At 40.5% G+C, this 18,786-nt stretch overlaps 1 protein-coding gene across 1 annotated transcript in view; it reads left to right on the top strand.

The window, feature by feature from the left end:
* Window positions 1-18,786, top strand: part of PLBD1 (phospholipase B domain containing 1) — a 69,086-nt gene that overhangs the window by 34,777 nt on the left and 15,523 nt on the right. Inside the window, exons 5-6 of the mRNA XM_036867004.1 lie at window positions 2,958-3,098; window positions 3,510-3,654. Of these exons, the coding sequence (XP_036722899.1) occupies window positions 2,958-3,098; window positions 3,510-3,654 (286 nt within the window). The remainder of the gene's footprint in view (window positions 1-2,957; window positions 3,099-3,509; window positions 3,655-18,786) is intronic.

The raw sequence follows: 18,786 nt of genomic DNA, 5'->3' as shown, positions 1-18,786 counted from the left end.
TTCAGCATAAGAAAAATCAATGAAGTAAAGATCCTGTGTTTTGGTTTTTGTTTTTAAGTTGAAATATAGGTAGCAAATCATTACTTTTAAAAAATACACGTTTCCCAGGAATTCCCTGGTGGTCCAGTGGTTAGGACTCAGCACTTTCACTGCTGTGCCTGGGTTCAATCCCTGGTTGGGGAACTAAGATCCTGCAAACCTCATGGCACGGCCAAAAAAAAAAAAAAAGTACACGTTTCCTTGCTTTGTCCCTTGAAAAAGCCTGGAAGTAATGACAATAGCCTAGACCCAGTATCATTCAGTCTTCACTAGGAGGATGCGACATAGGGTAGGCAACAATGTCTTAAGACACAAAAGCACTAACCATGAAGAAAAAGATTGACAAATTCAGCTAATTAAAATAAGAATTTCTTTTTATCAAAAGACAGTATAGAGAGTGAAAAGATAAGATGTAAACCAGGAGAAGATATTTGCAATACATTTAACTAACAAAGGATTTGTATCTAAAATACATAAAGAACATCGACAAATTGTTAAAAAGAAAATACTCAGTAGAAAAATGGGCAGTGGGCAAAAACATCGAGAGGAATTTCTTGGAAGAGGAAATACATATGGCCAATAAACAGGTGATGAAAGGCTCTATTTCAAGAAAATGCATAGTAAAACCACAGTGAGATCCTATTACACACCAGAACTGGGAAATCCCAAGCACTATTGGAGTAAGTAAACTATTACAGCCACTTTGGAAAAGGATTGGACATTACTTGAAACATTTGAGGATAACACAGTCTACAACCTGGCAGATCCACTCAGATGTTACATAGTTTCTCAAAAATGGGGCGCAAGTACGTAAAAGTTCACAGTACCATTGTTTTGCTGTGAACCGGAAACACCCCAGATATTTATCATACGTATATTGTGACACTATATATTCATGTAATGGGATACCATATAGGAATGAAAATGAATGAACTATTTCCACATGATCAACATTGATAAATGTCAAAAAATAATTTTGAGCAAAAGAATGAACACAGTATGATTCTATTTGTACATATTCAAAACCAGGAAAAGTTTTAAAAATAATTAAGGATTTATACATAGATGATAAAATAATAAAAGCAAGTAATGAACAACATGAAATTTAGTAGAGTGGTTACTACTGGTAGGGAAGGGAAGGGAAATGAGATTGGTGACTTCTAAGGCACAGCTAATATTCTATTTTTTAAACTGTGAGGTGGGTAATAGGAGTTTATTATTTTTCCTTAAACTGTGCATATACATCTTTATTCTTTCATATGTATGATATCATTCTTAATTTTTAAAATAAAGGCAAAATATTTAAAAGCAAATTACAAACTGAAAGATATATTGCAATTCATCTCGGAGACAATGAACTAATCTCTCTAATACTTAAAGAACTCTTAAAAGTAGGTAAACAAGTATAACCTAGTAGAAAAACAGATAAAGCACATTCACAGTTCACAAAAAATAAATCCAAAGATTTTTAAACATATGCTCAGCGGTGCTCATAATAGAAAAAATGCCAGTATAAACTACAATGAGATACTGTTTTTCACCTATCAAACTGGAAATAAACTAATTGTTTAGTATGTTGTTAGGCTGTACTAGTATAATTGAAATAAGCCCTATGAAGACAATTTGGAAACATCCATTAAAATCAAAATCATTTCTAGAGATCTATCCTACACACAGACTCACACACATACAAAATGATGTGTCCAAGTCTGACTATTGTTACATTATTTATATTAGCAAAAGACTAGAAACCACCTGAAAGTCTACCAATAAAATACTGGTTAAAAATATTATAATGCATCCATTCATTGAAATACTGTTTAGAAGCATGAGGAAGATTTTTATATCAAATATGGAAAGGTCCCCAAGATATGAAAAGATATTAAGAGAAAAAAATCAAGGTGAAGAGAAGTATATATAACACACTATCGTTTATGTTAAAAAATGTATTTGTAAGACATTTTTAAAAGTCTAGAGAGATACGCAAGAAACCAATAAAAGTGGTAAGCTGGAGACAGGGTGGGTCTTGAGTGAACAGAGGATAGGAGTGAAGAGAATTTCCACTATAGATCTTATAATTTAAAAAAATATTGAATAATGAATGGATTACTTATTCAAAAACAAAACAAAGAGAATGTTTATATAAATAAATAATCAGGTTTGGGTTTTTTTTCTTGCTTTTGCTTTTGTTAAAATTGTCATGTGTATTTGTCTTCTCACCACCTCTGCCCGAAAACCAATTTGTTTGTAGATGCCTAGCCCTGGGCGACTCTTGGTGGTTTGAATCTTGCTGGAGCAGTGCTCTCTAGTTAACACAGAGTTCATGTTCAAGCCTGATAATTGCTTCAGGTTTAATGCTGTCAAGTCTGTTAGTCCTGTGTTAAACATACGATCAAAATCAAAAGCACCTTAGTTGAATATTTTTGCTGTAAAGCAGTGCTTCTCAGCTGAGGATGACTTCTCACCAGAGGACATTTTGCAATGCCTAGAGACATTTTGGGTTGTCAAAATTGGGAGGGTGCTACTGATATCTAGTGGGTAGAGGCCAGGGATGCTGCTAAACTTCCTACAATGCCCAGCCCCCCTGCCCAACAAGAAAGACTTATTTGGCCCCAAATATCACTAGTGCCAAGACTGAAAAAACCTGCTGTAGAGGAATGCAAGCAAAGTGCTCTGTGTACTTTACTCTCATAGGACCCACTCCCAAAATCTGTGGCTAACAGGCTAAAACGTCTCACAAACTATAAAGTAATAAAAATCACTTTATAAACTACAATAAAATCTAGTGTATCTGTTACATTAGGGAACCTTCACAAAGGAATAATGTAATGGATACCTAACAAGAGGAGCCCTCACAATAGAAAATGACGTCTGATTGTCTGAAATCAATGTTAAGTGCAGTCTCTGTCTTTTCCCAGCCCATAACCCTGTTCCAGATTCAGTTCCTGAATGCTGTTGGAGATCTGCTGGACCTGATTCCCACACTTTCTCCCACAAAAAACTCCGGCCTGGAGGTTTTTAAGAGATGGGACATGGGACATTGCTCTGCTCTCATTAAGGTGAGACATGCGGCAGCCTTTCTGTTTGTCCTTCTTCTGGTCCATATGGACTTTTTCTATATGTCACCCAAGTATGGTAACATCTCACCACTCCCAGCTATAGTTATATATCAGCTCATGGGTTCCTCTGTCATAGCAGTTAAGAACTGGAAGGAACTGATGGAGGGAACTGGATGTACATGATGTTACCCGTTTCTTCCATCATTTTTCCCGTGCTCTATGTACCTGCCACTCCCACCATCCAGAATCTTCCATTTTGGAAGCTAGGACAGACTCTGTCTGTTTTGTGCACATTAAAGGTTAATTTTCCAGTAACAAAAACAGCAATAAACACCTTAATTGACATATCCCTCTACACTTCCTACATTTGTAGTCAGTTATCTGTATACTTCACTATGATTCTGGCTATAGGTTCTTCCTGGATTTGAGAACATCTTTTTTGCTCACTCAAGCTGGTACACGTATGCTGCCATGCTCAGGATATATAAACACTGGGACTTCAACATCATTGATAAAGACACCAGCAGTAGTCGCCTCTCTTTCAGCAGTTACCCAGGTAAATAAATTTAGAGAGAGACATCTGAGTACTTTGAGTACTATTTCAGGATAAAACCTTAGTGATTTAGAGTAACTGGAATGGAAGAAGAAAGGTTTAGTGATTAGCATACATTAATGAAAATTGGTTTTTAGAGTGCTATGAAATATAGCTCTAATACTTGAATTTAATAGAATGTCATAAACTATGTTAATAGGGTTGACAAAAGTTCACTTCAACAAATGCCAGTTGAGTATTTATTAAGCACGAGGCACTTGCCTAGGCTCTGCAGTGGAATCAAAGATGAGCGAGATAGATCCTGATCTCAGCATCTCCTTGAGAGCCTGTCTCCATTTCTCTTTTTTTATGATTTCTTTTTTTTTTTAATTGGAGTATAGTTGATTTATCCATTTCTCTTATTCTTTGCAATATCCACAGCAGTTTACCTAGTATGTGGCACCTAGTACTTAATAAATTTTTGCTGAATGGATGGGTGAATGAATGTACAAGCTTATAGATCTTACATAAACAAGATAAGTACTATACAGATAAGAACAATATTATTACTGGATACTGTATAGGCTACAAAAGAAGTGTAAGAAATGTTGTGAGTATTCAAAATAGGGACAGCTCACTTCTGATTGTTGGGAAAAAGGAAAAAGGTGAACATTTGAGATGAACCATGAACGATGACTAGAATTTGAGCAGGTAGAGATGGATGGGAAGGATGGTCTTTGTAGAGTTGGGATTGCAAACTCCTATACCTAAAGGAGACAGAAGATGATGCAAATGAATAAAGGGGGCTGGTATAAGAAAATAGAAATGGAAACAATTGTAGCAAACACATGGTCCATTGACAGGGAGCCAGTCGGCTCCCACTGACTATTGTCACCCAGCCATGTGGAGATCAGTATTTCCATATCCTCTAGCTTCTCAAGAGAGAAATATGGATTTGAAAAACAAAACCCACCATATGAACCCCAAAACGTGTGTCTGCTAGCTGTAATTGCCCTCAACTGCAGGTTTGCAACCTCTTCAGGAAACATCATGAGCAAAGGCAAGGGGTAAATTCTTACCAAACATCTAAGTGTCCGATGCAGATGTGATGTGGACACTTTTGACCTTTAATTACATATATGCAACTTACAGGGTGGTTATACCAACCACCTGTCATATCTAGCTTTGTAAGAGTATTTGTGTCAGAGTATTATTGTCCCTTCTGGCACTGTTGTTCTTGATAATTTTTTTTTTTTAATCTATTTATTTATTTATTTATTTTTGGCTGTGTTGGGTCTTCGTTTCTGTGCGAGGGCTCTCTCTAGTTGCGGCAAGCGGGGGCCACTCTTCATCGCGGTGCACAGGCCTCTCACTATCGCGGCCTCCCTTGTTGCGGAGCACAGGCTCCAGACGCGCAGGCTCAGTAGTTGTGGCTCACGGGCCCAGTTGCTCCGCGGCATGTGGGATCTTCCCAGACCAGGGCCCGAACCCGTGTCCCCTGCATTGGCAGGCGGATTCTCAACCACTGCACCACCAGGGAAGCCCTGTTCTTGATAATATTAACATCACCCTAGCGGGAATTCTCACCAGGGGAATAAAGTGATGTCTTTCTGTCCTTGTGACCTGATCCTTCCTTTGAGACCACTTTGATTTCATCTTTGTCATAGTTTGCTTAATTGTTTTAGTACTGAGGGGGACTGAGAACTCCCTTCTCCAAGTTAGACTGTGCTTTGATTCTTCTGTGTTCCTTTGGACTGAAATTTAAGGACAGCAAGATACTGAGACAGTCAAATATTCATACTCTTCCTCTTATTTGTGATAAAATGCAAAGTTCAGCTGTTACCTGAAATTTTTGCTTTGAAATCTCTGCAGAATGGTGTTCTTCCATAGTCTTAATAGTCTTGAATCCCAAAGGTAGTGATGGAGAAGGACATGGAGGGATTTCCTATGAAACTTTTGACCTTGCTCATATTTGCATATATAGCTTCCAGAATAGATAGATTTAGAAGTAGATATATAGATAATAGAGATTTGTAGAGCAATTAAACTGAGAGAAAACAAAAGAATTTTTTTTTTTTACTCCAAGATATTTTTACAGGAGCCAGTGGAGCAATGTCATTCATAATTTCTCTAACTGGACTGCTTTGTTTTCAACAGCCAACATGAAAAAACATGTAGAATTTTATTTATATTACAAAGAATTGTTTAGTTACGGGATCAGCCACACAGAATTCATCGCGTAGATATAAAACTAAGCTTTACCATAAACTTTAAGCCATATGTATGTGCTGTTGATCCCAGAAATAAGCTAGGTGACTTGTTGCTTTTCTTTGGTGCAGGAGTACCATGAGAGATTGAGTGGGTTAGGAGCGTGGTGTCAGTTTTGTATTCAAAGGGGCAGGACCTGGAGGCTCTTCCTGATACGGACAAGGATATTAAGAGTTATTGAGTCAGAACTGATAGATCAAGTCATGACATAATTTATTCATCTACAGTTTTCTATTAAAATGTGCTAAGCAGAGTATTTGTGATGAAAAAACAGGGCAAATGCAGCCCCTATTCTAACAAACTTTACATTCTGGTGAAAAATAGACACAAATACAAAAGCAATGATTAAAGTGTGATTTGTGTAATAATAGGGAAGCCTAGTTTGGGGATGATGAGATAGCTTTTAAGAGAAAGTAAAATTTAGGTTGAGACACAAAGGCAAGTGTAAATTCCCCAGGCCAATGGGGATAATGGGGTGATAGAATGTTCCATGTGGAACAAGCAGCACATGTAAAGGCCTATAGGCAAGAGAAAGTGTGGAGAAGGCCAGGGAGAGGGAATGAAGGGCAATGCAAGACCATTAAGATGACAAGTGGAAGTGACATTAATAGATCTACATTTTAGAATTACAAAATGTCTGGCCCACGAGAGGAGGACAAGAGAGGCTTCCAACAGAACATGTAGAAGCCTGAGGCAATAACCCAGGCAACTCAAACCACATAAAGTTTTGCAGATGGTCAGTCAATATACAGATGGAAGATTGATATTCCTCTTCAAGAAGAAAACAAGATGTCAAAAATGACCGCCGAATTCATATAGCAGTAATAGTGTTCCTGTTGTCCTTGCCAGAATCCTTGAGGGATAATTGCCTAATGAGAACTGTTGGAAGGGCACTCCCAAAACTGTACTCTAGCATAGGAGAATAGGAGGAACAATAGTAATCCTTCACAACACATTCATCAATATTGCAAAAGGATGTGCTGACCCCAGCTCACCCAGGCTTATCTAAGCCAATCTCATGCTCTGTGTTCACGGGAGTCCCAGCTGACTCCGTAAAAATACAGGTAGTTATTCAAGGAAATAAATTTATATAATAACCTCCATCTTAATCTAGAAAGGATTTAAGGTGGGGTCCAAGGTGGCAGAGTAGGAAGATTCTGAACTCACCTGCTCTCACAGACACACTAAATCTACAGCTACATTTGGATCATTTCCCTCTGAAAAAGATCTGAAAATGAAATGAACTGATCCCCACAACAGAGAATAAAAGGACCACACTGAGACAGGTAGGAGAGGTAGAGACATGGTCTTGCAAAAGACCCCACTTTATTGTGTGCAGCAACACGCAATAAGGAGGGATCTCATGAGACAGGTGCTTCTCCAGGAGGAGCAAGGGATTGGTGACCCCCACCAGGCACCCCGGCCCCTGGGATCTGCACCAGAATGATGAGCTCCCAAAACGTTTGGCTTAGAAACCCAACAGGGCTGATGTCCAAGGGTACCAAAGTGCTATAGGAAACTGAGATTCCCCTAGTAAAGGATTTGCACGTGGTCTTACTCACCCCAAGACCCAGCAAAATAGCAACAGTTTGGAAAGTGCCATATGTGAGGAAGATTCATTTGCCAACCTAAAGGCTGGAGAGGCAGGGGGCAACTGAAATGGTCCTGAAGGCAGAGGCGCCGGCGGAAACCATTGGTGCATTCTCCACCTAGCATGCCAGCGCAGGTGGGTGAGCTCGGATGCAGCACCCTCCCACTGCCTAGCTGAACAGGCAGGGGGGAGTGGTCGTTGCAGTGTCCTACTTCCTTGCTGAAGTCTGCACATGCAGTGGTTGCAACACTCCCCTGCCCCCTGGCTGGGGCTGAAGAGCTGCCTTTCTGCAGCCAGTGAGCGAGCCCCTCCCCCCCACTCTCCAGCTGCCCTGCTAAAGCCAGTGAGCACATTCAACCCACACAGGGGACACCTCTTGATCCCCCCGCCTTGCTGGCCAGGGGCCCTGGCATTCCTGAGCTCCACAGGACGGTAGCGATCAGAAAGACAGCTCTTGGCAGGCTACCACGCCCAGGGCACTGCACAGACAGCAAGCTGAAATAAAACCCAAGTATGCCTGTGAAAAAGACCTATTTACTTAGCCTGGTGCTTCAGCTTCAGACAGACTTCAGGTTTCCCATGCATCTAGAGGCCAAGGAGACATTGCCAGGGGACATAAGCTGGGAGTCACCATCCTTGTACATCCCCTTGGCCTCACTACAGCTCGGCAACACTTCCCAGGTAAAAAGCTTACACACTTGTCTGGAGCCCCAGTTTTTGCAACTGTCACTAGGCCCTAGGCTGCCAAAGGTCACGCTTACCCTTGGGCTTAAGCGTCTGCTTTCACCTGTGTTCTCACTGCAGTGCTGCTTCCTTTCTACCCAAGGGCAGCAGGGGAGGTGACAAGTGAGCTTTACTCTGTATGCTCCCCCACTGGCCCCTGTGGCAGTCACGGCACCCCCTGCAGCCTCTGCACCACGTGTTCAGCAGTGCTGTGGGGAGGGCTGGCCCTGGCCCCTAAAAGGGCTTTAAAAACCTTGCTTTCTAACACAGCCAGGCCTTTGTAACAGATCTCATGCCTCCAGTTGATGAGGTGACTTCCTACTCTCACGAGTCGTTAACAAGTACAAGTTGGATGGATATTCTGTGGAGCAGTTGAGACCGCTGTTCGGGCTCCTGCCTCAGGCTTCTCACCTCTCCTACCCACAGGCGGGAGTGTATCGAAGGTAGGGGTGTAGGCAGCGTGCATAGAGACCACGTTCTAGGAGAGCACTGATGATAGCATAGGAAGTCTGAGAGAGGACAGGCAAAAGTTGGAAATACGTTGATGTTTGTTTACTCTGTAAAATTCTGAATGTAATTGATGACCAGAAAAAGAATAATCATTCACATTTTTCTTAATACTGTGGGTAAGACTTGCCATTGTGGTCATGATTAACAAAGCACAGTAATGATTTCTGAGAGAGTCATTAGAATTCAGTATTCACAGGTGACATGATAAACGTTGCAGAGTCATTAAGTAAATGGCGTTAAGGAACTGCAGAGGCAAAAAAATCTATGTTGTTTCAGTGCAAACAGGTTACAAAGAGTCATGGCTTTGAGAGTAATAGTATTGCTGCTTTTTTCTCATGAAGGGAGATATAAAATTTTCCAGAAATAATGCATCGGATTATAAAGAATACAAAGAGGTGGTACCTGGACATTACAAAGCATCTTCGCATACACTGATTGGACGATACACAAATACATTAGTATGTTTCTCTACTCATTATTCTAAATCTTCATTAATAAATCACTATACCTCACATGGGCCCTTGAATTTTGTCATATATTTCTTAATCAAATTGTTTATATAGGCAGGGGCCCTGCAAAAATTACTTGCCTGAAGCTCTGGATACTCTAAGAAAGGTGGCCCTGTATTATTGAAGCAAAAAAAGAAGCTTTTGAATAGCCATGGTCTGTTTTACCTAAGAGGTGATAGGGCAAATGAAGGTAAAAGCCCTGGCTAGTCCTCCGCCAGGATACTGTATACAGACAACTCTTGATTTTGGCTATGCAGTCAGGAATCCCATAGGGAATGACGGCATTGAAAAGGTAGGCATTACCACTGCATGAACACTGCAGTGCAGAGATCTACTTATCATCAAAAAGAACACAAATAACAAATGTTGGCAAGGATGTTGAGAAAGGGAACCCTCGTACACTGTTGGTGGGAATGTAAATTGGTGCAGCCACTGTGGAAAACATTATGGAAGTTTCTCAGAAAACTAAAAATACAACTACCATATGACCCAGGAATTCCACTCCTGGGTATATATCCGAAAAAAACAATAACACTAACTTGAAAAGATACATGCACCCCAATGTTCATAGCAGCATTATTTACAATAGCCAAGACATGGAAGCACCCTAAGTGTCCATCAACAGATGAACGGATAAAGAAGATGTGGTATATATACACAATGGAATATTACTCAGCCATAATAAAGAATGAAATCTTGCCATTTGCAGCAACATGGATGGACTTGGAGGGTGTTATGCTAAGTGAATTATTTCACTTATGTCAGACAGAGAAAGACAAATACTATGTGATATCACTTATATGTGGAATCTAAAAAATACAACAAACTAGTGAATATAACAAAAAAGAAGCAGACTCACAGATATAGAGAACAAACTAGTGGTTACCAGTGGGGAGGTGGGGGGGGGGTTTATAGGGTAGGGGGAGTGGAAGGTACAAACTATTGGGTGTAAGATAGGCTACAAGGATGTATTGTACAACACGGGGAATATAGCCAATATTTCGTAATAACTGTAAGTGGAATGTGACCTTTAGAAATTGTATTAAAAAATAAAAATAAATAAAATTTGTTCATGTCAAGAAAAAGATCTACTGATTTCCATTGCATTGAAGGTTTAAGTCAATCAGAGGTAATCAACCTGTCAGTAATACTGAGTCTTCCAACCCACAAATATTGTTTCTCTATTTATTTAGGTCTTCTTTAATTTGAGCAATGTTTTGTAGTTTTTAGTATATGGGTCTTACATACCTTAAATTAATTTGAATCCTAAATGATTTTTGATGCTACTGTAATCAGAATCAATTTTTTATTCCTTTTTCCAATTGTTCATTGCTTGTATATATGCATTAGTTATCTATCGCTACATAACAAATCACCTCCAAAATTAGTGACTTGAAATGACAGTAACCATTTAGTATCTCATAGTCTCTATGGATAAGGAATTTAGATAGGGCCCAGTGAGGAGAGCTTGTCTCTACTTCACTATATCTGGGGCTTTAGCTGAAGACTCAGAGACTGAGGGGCTGAAATCTCTGGTAACTTAACTAAAGCTAAAGGATGTACTTCCAAGGTGACTCACTTCCATGGTCAATAAGATGGTGCTGGGAAATTGATTCCCCTCCATGGGCCTCTTCACAGGACTGCTCAAGTATCCTCAGGACAGGATTCCTGGTTTCCCCCAGACCAAGTGATCTGAAAGAGCACGGCAGAGACAGCAATACCTATTATGACCTAGTCTCAGAAGTCATATACTGTCACTTCCACCACGTTCTATTTATTAGAAGGAAGTTATTATGATCAGCCCACATTCAAGAAAAGGAAATTAGAATCTATCTTTTTTTTTTTTTTTTTATTTTTGGCTGCGTTGGGTCTTCGTTGCTGCACGCAGGCTTTCTCTGGTTGCAGAGAGCGGGGGCTACTCTTCATTGCGGTGTGCGGGCTTCTCATTGCAGTGGCTTCTCTTGTTGCGGAGCACGGGCTCTAGGCGCGCGGGCTTCAGTAGTTGTGGCACACGGGCTCAGTAATTGTGGCTCACGGGCTCTAGAGCGCAGGCTCAGTAGTTGTGGCACACGAGCTTAGTTGCTCCGTGGCATGTGGGATCTTCCCGGACCAGGGCTCGAACCGTGTCCCCTGCATTGGCAGGCGGATTCTTAACCACTGCGCCACCAGGGAAGTCCCTAGAATCTATCTTTTAAAGGGAAAATTGTCAAGGAATTTGTGGAAAGTTAAACACCACCACAATATAGAAATATTATTTTTTTGTATATTTACTTTTTCTCTTGAGAACTTTCTAAGTTCATGTGTCAATCTAATAGCTTTTTTGTGGATTTCTTGGGATTTTTCTAGATACATAATCAGGCCATCTTTGCATAAAGACAGTTTTACTTCTCCCTTACCTTGTATGTCTTTGTTTTCTTTCATGAATGTACTGGATAAGACCTCCAGGACACTGTAGACTAGAAGTGGCATGGAAATCTTTGCCTAGTTCCTGATCTTAAGGGGAAAAGTATTCAGTCATTCACCATTAAGTATGATGTTAATTGTAGGCTTTTTGGATACCCTTTATAAGGTTAAAGAAGATCCCATCTCTTCCTACTTTGCTTAATGTTTTTATCATGAATGAGTGCTGCATTTTGTGCAATTCTCAGCTTCTATCTATGATCATATGATATTCATCCTGTATTAATATGGTGAGTTCCACTGATTAATTTTCAGATATTAAATCAACTTGGCATTCCTGGGATAAACCCCACTTAATCATAATATATTATTCTTTTTTATTTTTTTTTTATTCAACATACTAATATTTTGTTAAGGATTTTTTCATCTAGTATTCATGAAACATATTGGACTGTGGTTTCCTTTTCTTTTAATGGTTTTGGTATTGGGGTAAGCTTGTTCTTATAAACTGAATTTGGAATTATTTTTTCCCTCTATGCTTTCTGAAAGAGTTTGTGTAGGACTGCAATTATTTTTTTCTTTAAATGTTTTAAAGAATTCATTGATTAAGCCATCTAGACATGGAATTTTATCTGTTGGAAAGTTTTAAACTATGAGTTCAATTTCTTTCATTAATATAGGTCTATTCAGGTTTTCTAATTCTTCTTGAGTCAGTTTTGAAAATTTGTGTCTTTCAAGGAATTTGTCCATTGACTCTAATTTATCATGTTTATTGATATAAAGTTATTTATAATATTTTTATTTACCTTTTAATGTCTGTAGGATCTGTAGCTAAGTACCTTTACTCATTCATGATATTATGTCTTTTTTCTTTGTCAGTCTAGCTAGAGGTGTATAAATTTTATTGATATTTTCCAATAACCAGATTTTATTTTCATTGATTTGTTTCCTATTGTCCATTTTTCCTCCTCATTGATTTTCATTCTTATCTTTATGATTTTCTTTTTTTCCTACTTACTTTGTGTTTAATCAGTGTAGTTTAATAGAGAGCCAAGGGGTTTGGCAGGGACTAGCTGAGATTTTAGAGCTAACTCTCTCGTGATTTTCTTGTTTCTAAGGTTTTCTCTAAATTTCCACTTGTTCTTCCAGCTCTGGATTTTGCCCTTTGATAGCTGGAGCAGTCTGAGCTGTATATGAGCTCGGAGGGGAGCACCCTCTGTCAAAGTTGCAGCAGACTTGTATATCTCACCAGTAAGAATTCGGTCTTACAAGGGTAAATCTCTCAATTCTTTCTGGTTTTATCCCAAGCTCTTTGGCATCTCTCACATTCTTGCATAGTTAGTGGTCAGCCAGGAAACTAGGCAGAACTTATGCTCAGATTTTGGATCTCTGCTTTTCTATACTTCTCTCTTGCTTTCAAAATTTCCTCCCTTGGGACTTTCCTGGTTGTCCAGTGGTTAAGACTCCCTGCTTCCACTGCAGGGGGCATGGGTTCGATCCCTGGTCCGGGAACTAGGATCCCGCATGCCACGTGACGCAGCCAAAAAAAAAAAAAAAAAAATTCCCCCTTAAATTCTCAGATATCTACAGCACTGAACTTTGAATACCATCTCAAGTCACTATGGCTGCAGTTTTCCACCACCAGAGCTGGCAGTGGGGGATTAAGGAATGCACTCAAGCAGTGAAGCCACATACTCATATTCTTTTCTTAAAATTTGTTTGTTTGTTTTGCCGCACTGTGCGGCATGCAGGATCTTAGTTCCCCCACCAGGGATTGAACCTGTGCCCCCTGCAGTGGAAGCGCAGAGTCTCAGCCACTGAACAACCAGGGCAGTCCCCATACTCATAGTGCTGCCATTGGAATACTCACCCTTGGTATGAGCATTTTTATTGTCTTTTAATGCGTTTTACCCAAATGTTTTCCATATTAACAAAAGTATCACAAGAGCTCCTCGTTGAAGCCTTCGCTAATTTTCAGGCTGAGTCAGCTACCCCTCCTTTCAGCTTCCTTGGTGCCTTGTGCACAGTTTCTTCAGAGCCCACGTTCTGTATTCATGTCTGCATCCTCAGGGCCAGCAGAGAGCCTTGCACATTGTAATCACTGAACAAATATTTATGCAAGGAAGGAGGAAAGGAGAAAAGGAAGGAAGGAGGAAAAGATAATGGGAAGAAAAAAGAAAGGAAACGGGCAGACAGGTTACAGATAACCCCTTCTGATGTGGACAAATGGAAACTGGAGAAAGAAAGAGGGGGAATGCAGTGAGCGGTGGAGGAGGGGCTGCCTAAGAGGTCATCGTCTATCAATATATCACAAGCTCCTTGTTTTCTCTTCATCCTGCCCTCCCTTTTACACCCTTGATTTGAAAAGAAGAGTCCGAGATGTTCGTGAATTGGTATCAAGGCATCTCAGATGCAAACCTGTATGTTCAGCACAGGGCTTGGACCCTGAAGCTGATCCTTTGGAGCCGCCCTGGTGATGAATGACATGAACAGCACCCAACTAGTTTTGTGGGAATTAGGCAGCACCCAAGTTTTAAGTAAGTTACCTTAAAATCGTTTGTGCTTAACTTGTTATTGAAATAAAAAGAAAAGAAGTAATGTTTGTTTAGCTCCTATTTATGTGCCTGGCATTATAACTGACACTCTGTGTATGCATAAGACACATTTGGTGTGTATTATGTCACTTAATTTTCATAAAAACCTAGCAAGGAGGGTATTGTATCAGCATCTTTCAAATAAAGAAACAGGTTCAGAGAAGTTAAATAGCCAGCTCAAAACCACACTGCTCAGAAGTTGGGCACTGGGGTTCAAACACAACATATCTGACTATAAAATACCCATTTTTTGTTTTCAGAAATGGTTCTGTTTGTATCTAAGTTAAATGGTTAAAACTAAAAGAGCCATGAACTCAAAGGGCCTCCTGGGATGCCAGGTGGGTGGAGCTTTTGTGTGGGAACAAAAGCTGGAACCTATTCAAAGTGTTTTAATTGAGGATTACCGTAAGTAACGATGATCCCTATGAGGCTGAGGCTTCCTGCTTAATTATCTGTAAGTGGAGCTCTCTGGAACACACTTAGTGTGTTTCACCAAGCATGCATGTGTTCCTACTTTGCATTACACCTGGGCATCCCATCACCTCCCACACACATGTACATACCCCTTAAAATTTCCTGTGGAGCTTGCTAAAAATGCAGATTCTAAAGTGCCATGCATAAGAATTCTTACTTAGTTGATCTGGGCTGGTGCACTTGTAACAAGCACCTTAGGTGATTCTAACATATTGGGTCCAAGCCCATCCTTTCAGACTCTGGCAGCCTTTCTGGTCTGGGTAGCCATGACTTTGCTCAGCCTTCTCCTGTTTGAAGTTCAAATACTTGAAAGTAGGTGCACAGGAAGATAAAAGAATGGTGTCAAGGCCCCAAGAAAATGTAGTCAAGTCTCCTTCATAATCCATAATGTTATTACTTTCATGTGTTATTAAATTGCCTCTGTAGTTGTAAACCTTTTTAATGTAATAGTATAATTATTTTTATTAATTTCATGTTACCTCTTTTATCTTAGATCCTTTGATCATAAGGCTGAAATATATACAAACGATCTGTGATTTAACACATGCCAAGATTCATATCTTCTGCCTTTAAAAAGTAGAACCAAAGGAGGAGAAGAAATAAAAGTAGAACTAGGGCACCCATTCCAAAGGACCATAGATAGATTTTGTAGCACTTCATTTCTGCTTTCCTAAGTATCAATACCTTTGTTTTGTATTCCTCTTTGGCACCATCCCAGGATACTGATGACTTCTGCCAGGCCACAGCTGTCTTGAACATCTTTCCCCACCTAGCTAAGGAAGCTTCCTCCCTTCTATCTTTCCAGAAATCCCACCTTATTTTACACACTTTTCTTTTTCTTTTTATTTATTTTTATTTTTGCTGTGTTGGGTCTTCGTTTCTGTGCGAGGGCTTTCTCTAGTTGCGGCGAGCGGGGGCCACTCTTCATCGCAGTGCGCGGGCCTCTCACCGTCGTGGCCTCTCTTGTTGCGGAGCACAGGCTCCAGATGCACAGGCTCAGCAGCTGTGGCTCACGGGCCCAGTTGCCCCGCGGCATGTGGGATCCTCCCAGACCAGGACTCGAACCCATGTCCCCTGCATTGGCAGGCAGATTCTCAACCACTGTGCCACCAGGGAAGCCCTCCACACTTTTCTTGACTGACTGGTCATAAGGTGATTTTCCCCAACTCCACCCTGTCTAAACATGCAACCCCCCATGATTCACTCTCTTCCCAATTGCTTCAAATGTATTTGCTCTATTGTGTATAAGTGTTGTCACTGTTTGCAATGACTACCTATCTGTTTCCCTCACATTTGTCAGGCGTATGTTGTAGTGGAAAAGACATGTGTTGAGGTTCAGTCCTAAATTTATTCCTGACAATGCTGTTTATTAGCTTTAAATAGCTAAATATGTTTTAAATTAGCTCATCTAAGTGCTCTTTTTGTGAAGATCAAATGATGGTATCCATCCTTCTAAAGCAAGGTTTCTGGTGTGTCGTAGGTACACAGTAAATGTTAGTGACCACCATCTTCTCTTTCTTCCTTGGATTTAACAGTTATTTATTGAGCACCTACTATGTGTCAAATCCTTTTCTTGGCGCTGGAGTGAACAAGACAGAAAAAGTTCCTGCCCTGGTGGAACTTACATGCTATGGGATAGATGGAAAAGGAAACAGTAAACAAGCAAATAATATAACCTAAAATAAATAATTTATTATTGAAGAAAATCAATTTTATGTGGATAATAACAGAATATTGGTTAAATGTAAGCCACCTCTTCATAATTACTTTCTGTAATCTTTAAGAGATTATTATTATTATCTTAGAATTAGAATTATACTAATTCTTTTATTCGGACCACTGCAGGATATTCAAACTCCAGAGTATGGCTTCATGTACTTGAATATCTAATAGTATGAATCCTTCATTGGTCACCTTCCTATTGCAGGATTAAGCAGAAATGTGCTAAAAAAAAAAATACACACTTGATAGAAGAATAATTACTGGAAAGTGAAGGGGAAATTGATTGGTTCCAGTTAGGATCTTGGCAGGAAGAGAAGTAAATGAATGCCATTCTGGAAGGTAGGAAGACTGAGTCCATTGCAGAGTAGACAGAATAAACGGCTGGAGGATTTCATGTCCTGGGACAACAAGGAGAGCACAGGCTGCCTTTTCTTAGGCAGGAAGCGGAAGACTTTCCCGCTGTAGACAGTAACCTTACACAGGAGTGCTGGTGGAGACTCAGAGGGGGGCAGGGTGGGCAGAGAGGGCAGTCTGGGCATATGCCTTCTGAAGAAGCTCCTGAGGGAATTCTGATACAGTCTCTGGGCTGAGACCCATTGCACAGCGCTTGAGATACAGTAAGCGTTTAATAAAAATGTAGTGACTATCAGACTGGCTTAGAGAAATCAGACAGCCCAGCATAGCTGGGTGCTTTCCACAGGTCTGAGAAGTGATACTGTTCCTCTTCAGCTGTGGGAAAAAGCGGAGCAGAAAGGCTGAGTATGGTGCCAAGATGTTATTTTGTTTTTTCTCCTTAAAAAAAAAAAGAAAGAAAAGAGTTCCCAAAGTGTCACATCCATCTGTGTTAAAATCAAATGGCAGGGCTTCCCTGGTGGCGCAGTGGTTAAGAATCTGCCTGCCAATGCAGGAGACATGGGTTCGAGCCCTGGTCCGGGAAGATCCCACATGCCGCGGAGCAACTAAGCCCGTGTGCCACAACTACTGAGCCTGCGCTCTAGAGCCCACGAGCCACAACTACTGAAGCCTGCATGCCACAACTACTGAGCCCGCGCACCTAGAGCCCGTGCTCCGCAACAAGAGAAGCCGCCGCAGTGAGAAGACTGTGCACTGCAACGAAGAGTAGCCCCCTGTCTCTGCAACTGGAGGAAGCCCGCGGGCAACACTGAGGACCCAGCGCAGCCAGAAATAAATAAATAAATAAATTTTTTAAAAAAGAGAGAAAAGAATCAAAGTAAAATAAAATTAAAATTTTTAAAAAATCAAATGGCAGTAAGACGTTTCAAAACAAAATATGTGGTATAATTGGATTACTATTATTATATTAGCTACTGCTGAACCTCCAAATTTTGTGCTGGAAGCATGTGATTATTATTGCTTTTGAGTCCACACGTCAGCTAAATGGTTCTTTCTGGTGTCTCCGCTGGGCACACCGTGCATCTGAGGTTGGCTGGGGTTGGGTGGGCAGCTCTGCTGACCTTGGATGAACTCTCTAGCACGTTGGGGGACTGGCCAGCTAGAGGCTGGCCCTCCTGCACGTGGTCTCCCATCCCAGAGACTAAATTAGACTGGGCGACTTTACACGGCTGTAACAGGGTGACAAGAGGTGAGAAGAAGTATGCAAGGTCTCCTGAGGCCTAGACTCAGAACTGGCGCATTTTGTTAGCCGAAGCAAGTTCCGGATCCAGCTCAGATTTAAGAGGTGGGGAAACAGACAATGCCTCTTTCTGGGAGATGTTGCAAAGTCCCATTGCTGAGTATGGATAGAGGGAGGGGTGAGGAAATGCAGCACAGCTAGTTTTACAATCATGACCCACACTCCTGACCCTGAGTTGTATGTCATTTATGTCCTTTGTCAACACTGAATCTACTCTTTTGGAAGGAAGGAATGTGTGTGGTCTTCAGAGGTTTGGAGCAGCTAATGCATGTGATATGCAAATAAGCACATTTTAAATTTTTTATTTTATTTTTTAATGGTATATAACATTATATAAGTTTTTTGTGTACCTAAATATTATATTTCGACTTCTGTATACACTACAGCGTGCTCATTCCCAAAGGTTTAGCTTCCATTCATCACCATGCAGTTGACCCCCTTTATCCATTTTGCCATCCCCCTGCCACCCTTCCCCTCTGGTAACTGCTACTCTGTTCACTGTATCTATGTGTTTGTTTTTGTTTGGTTTGTTCATTTATTTTTCTATTCCACATATGAGTGAAATCGTATGATATTTGTCTTTCTCCATCTGACTTACTTCACTTAGCATAATACATTCAAGGTCCATCCATGCTGTCACAAAGGGCAAGATTTCATCTTTTTATGGCTTAGTAGTATTCCATCATACACACACACACACACCCCACATCT

Source organism: Balaenoptera musculus, chromosome 10 (genome assembly GCF_009873245.2).
Source record: "Balaenoptera musculus isolate JJ_BM4_2016_0621 chromosome 10, mBalMus1.pri.v3, whole genome shotgun sequence".
Lineage (NCBI taxonomy): Eukaryota > Metazoa > Chordata > Mammalia > Artiodactyla > Balaenopteridae > Balaenoptera > Balaenoptera musculus.
This window is presented reverse-complemented; position numbering and strand designations above follow the sequence as displayed.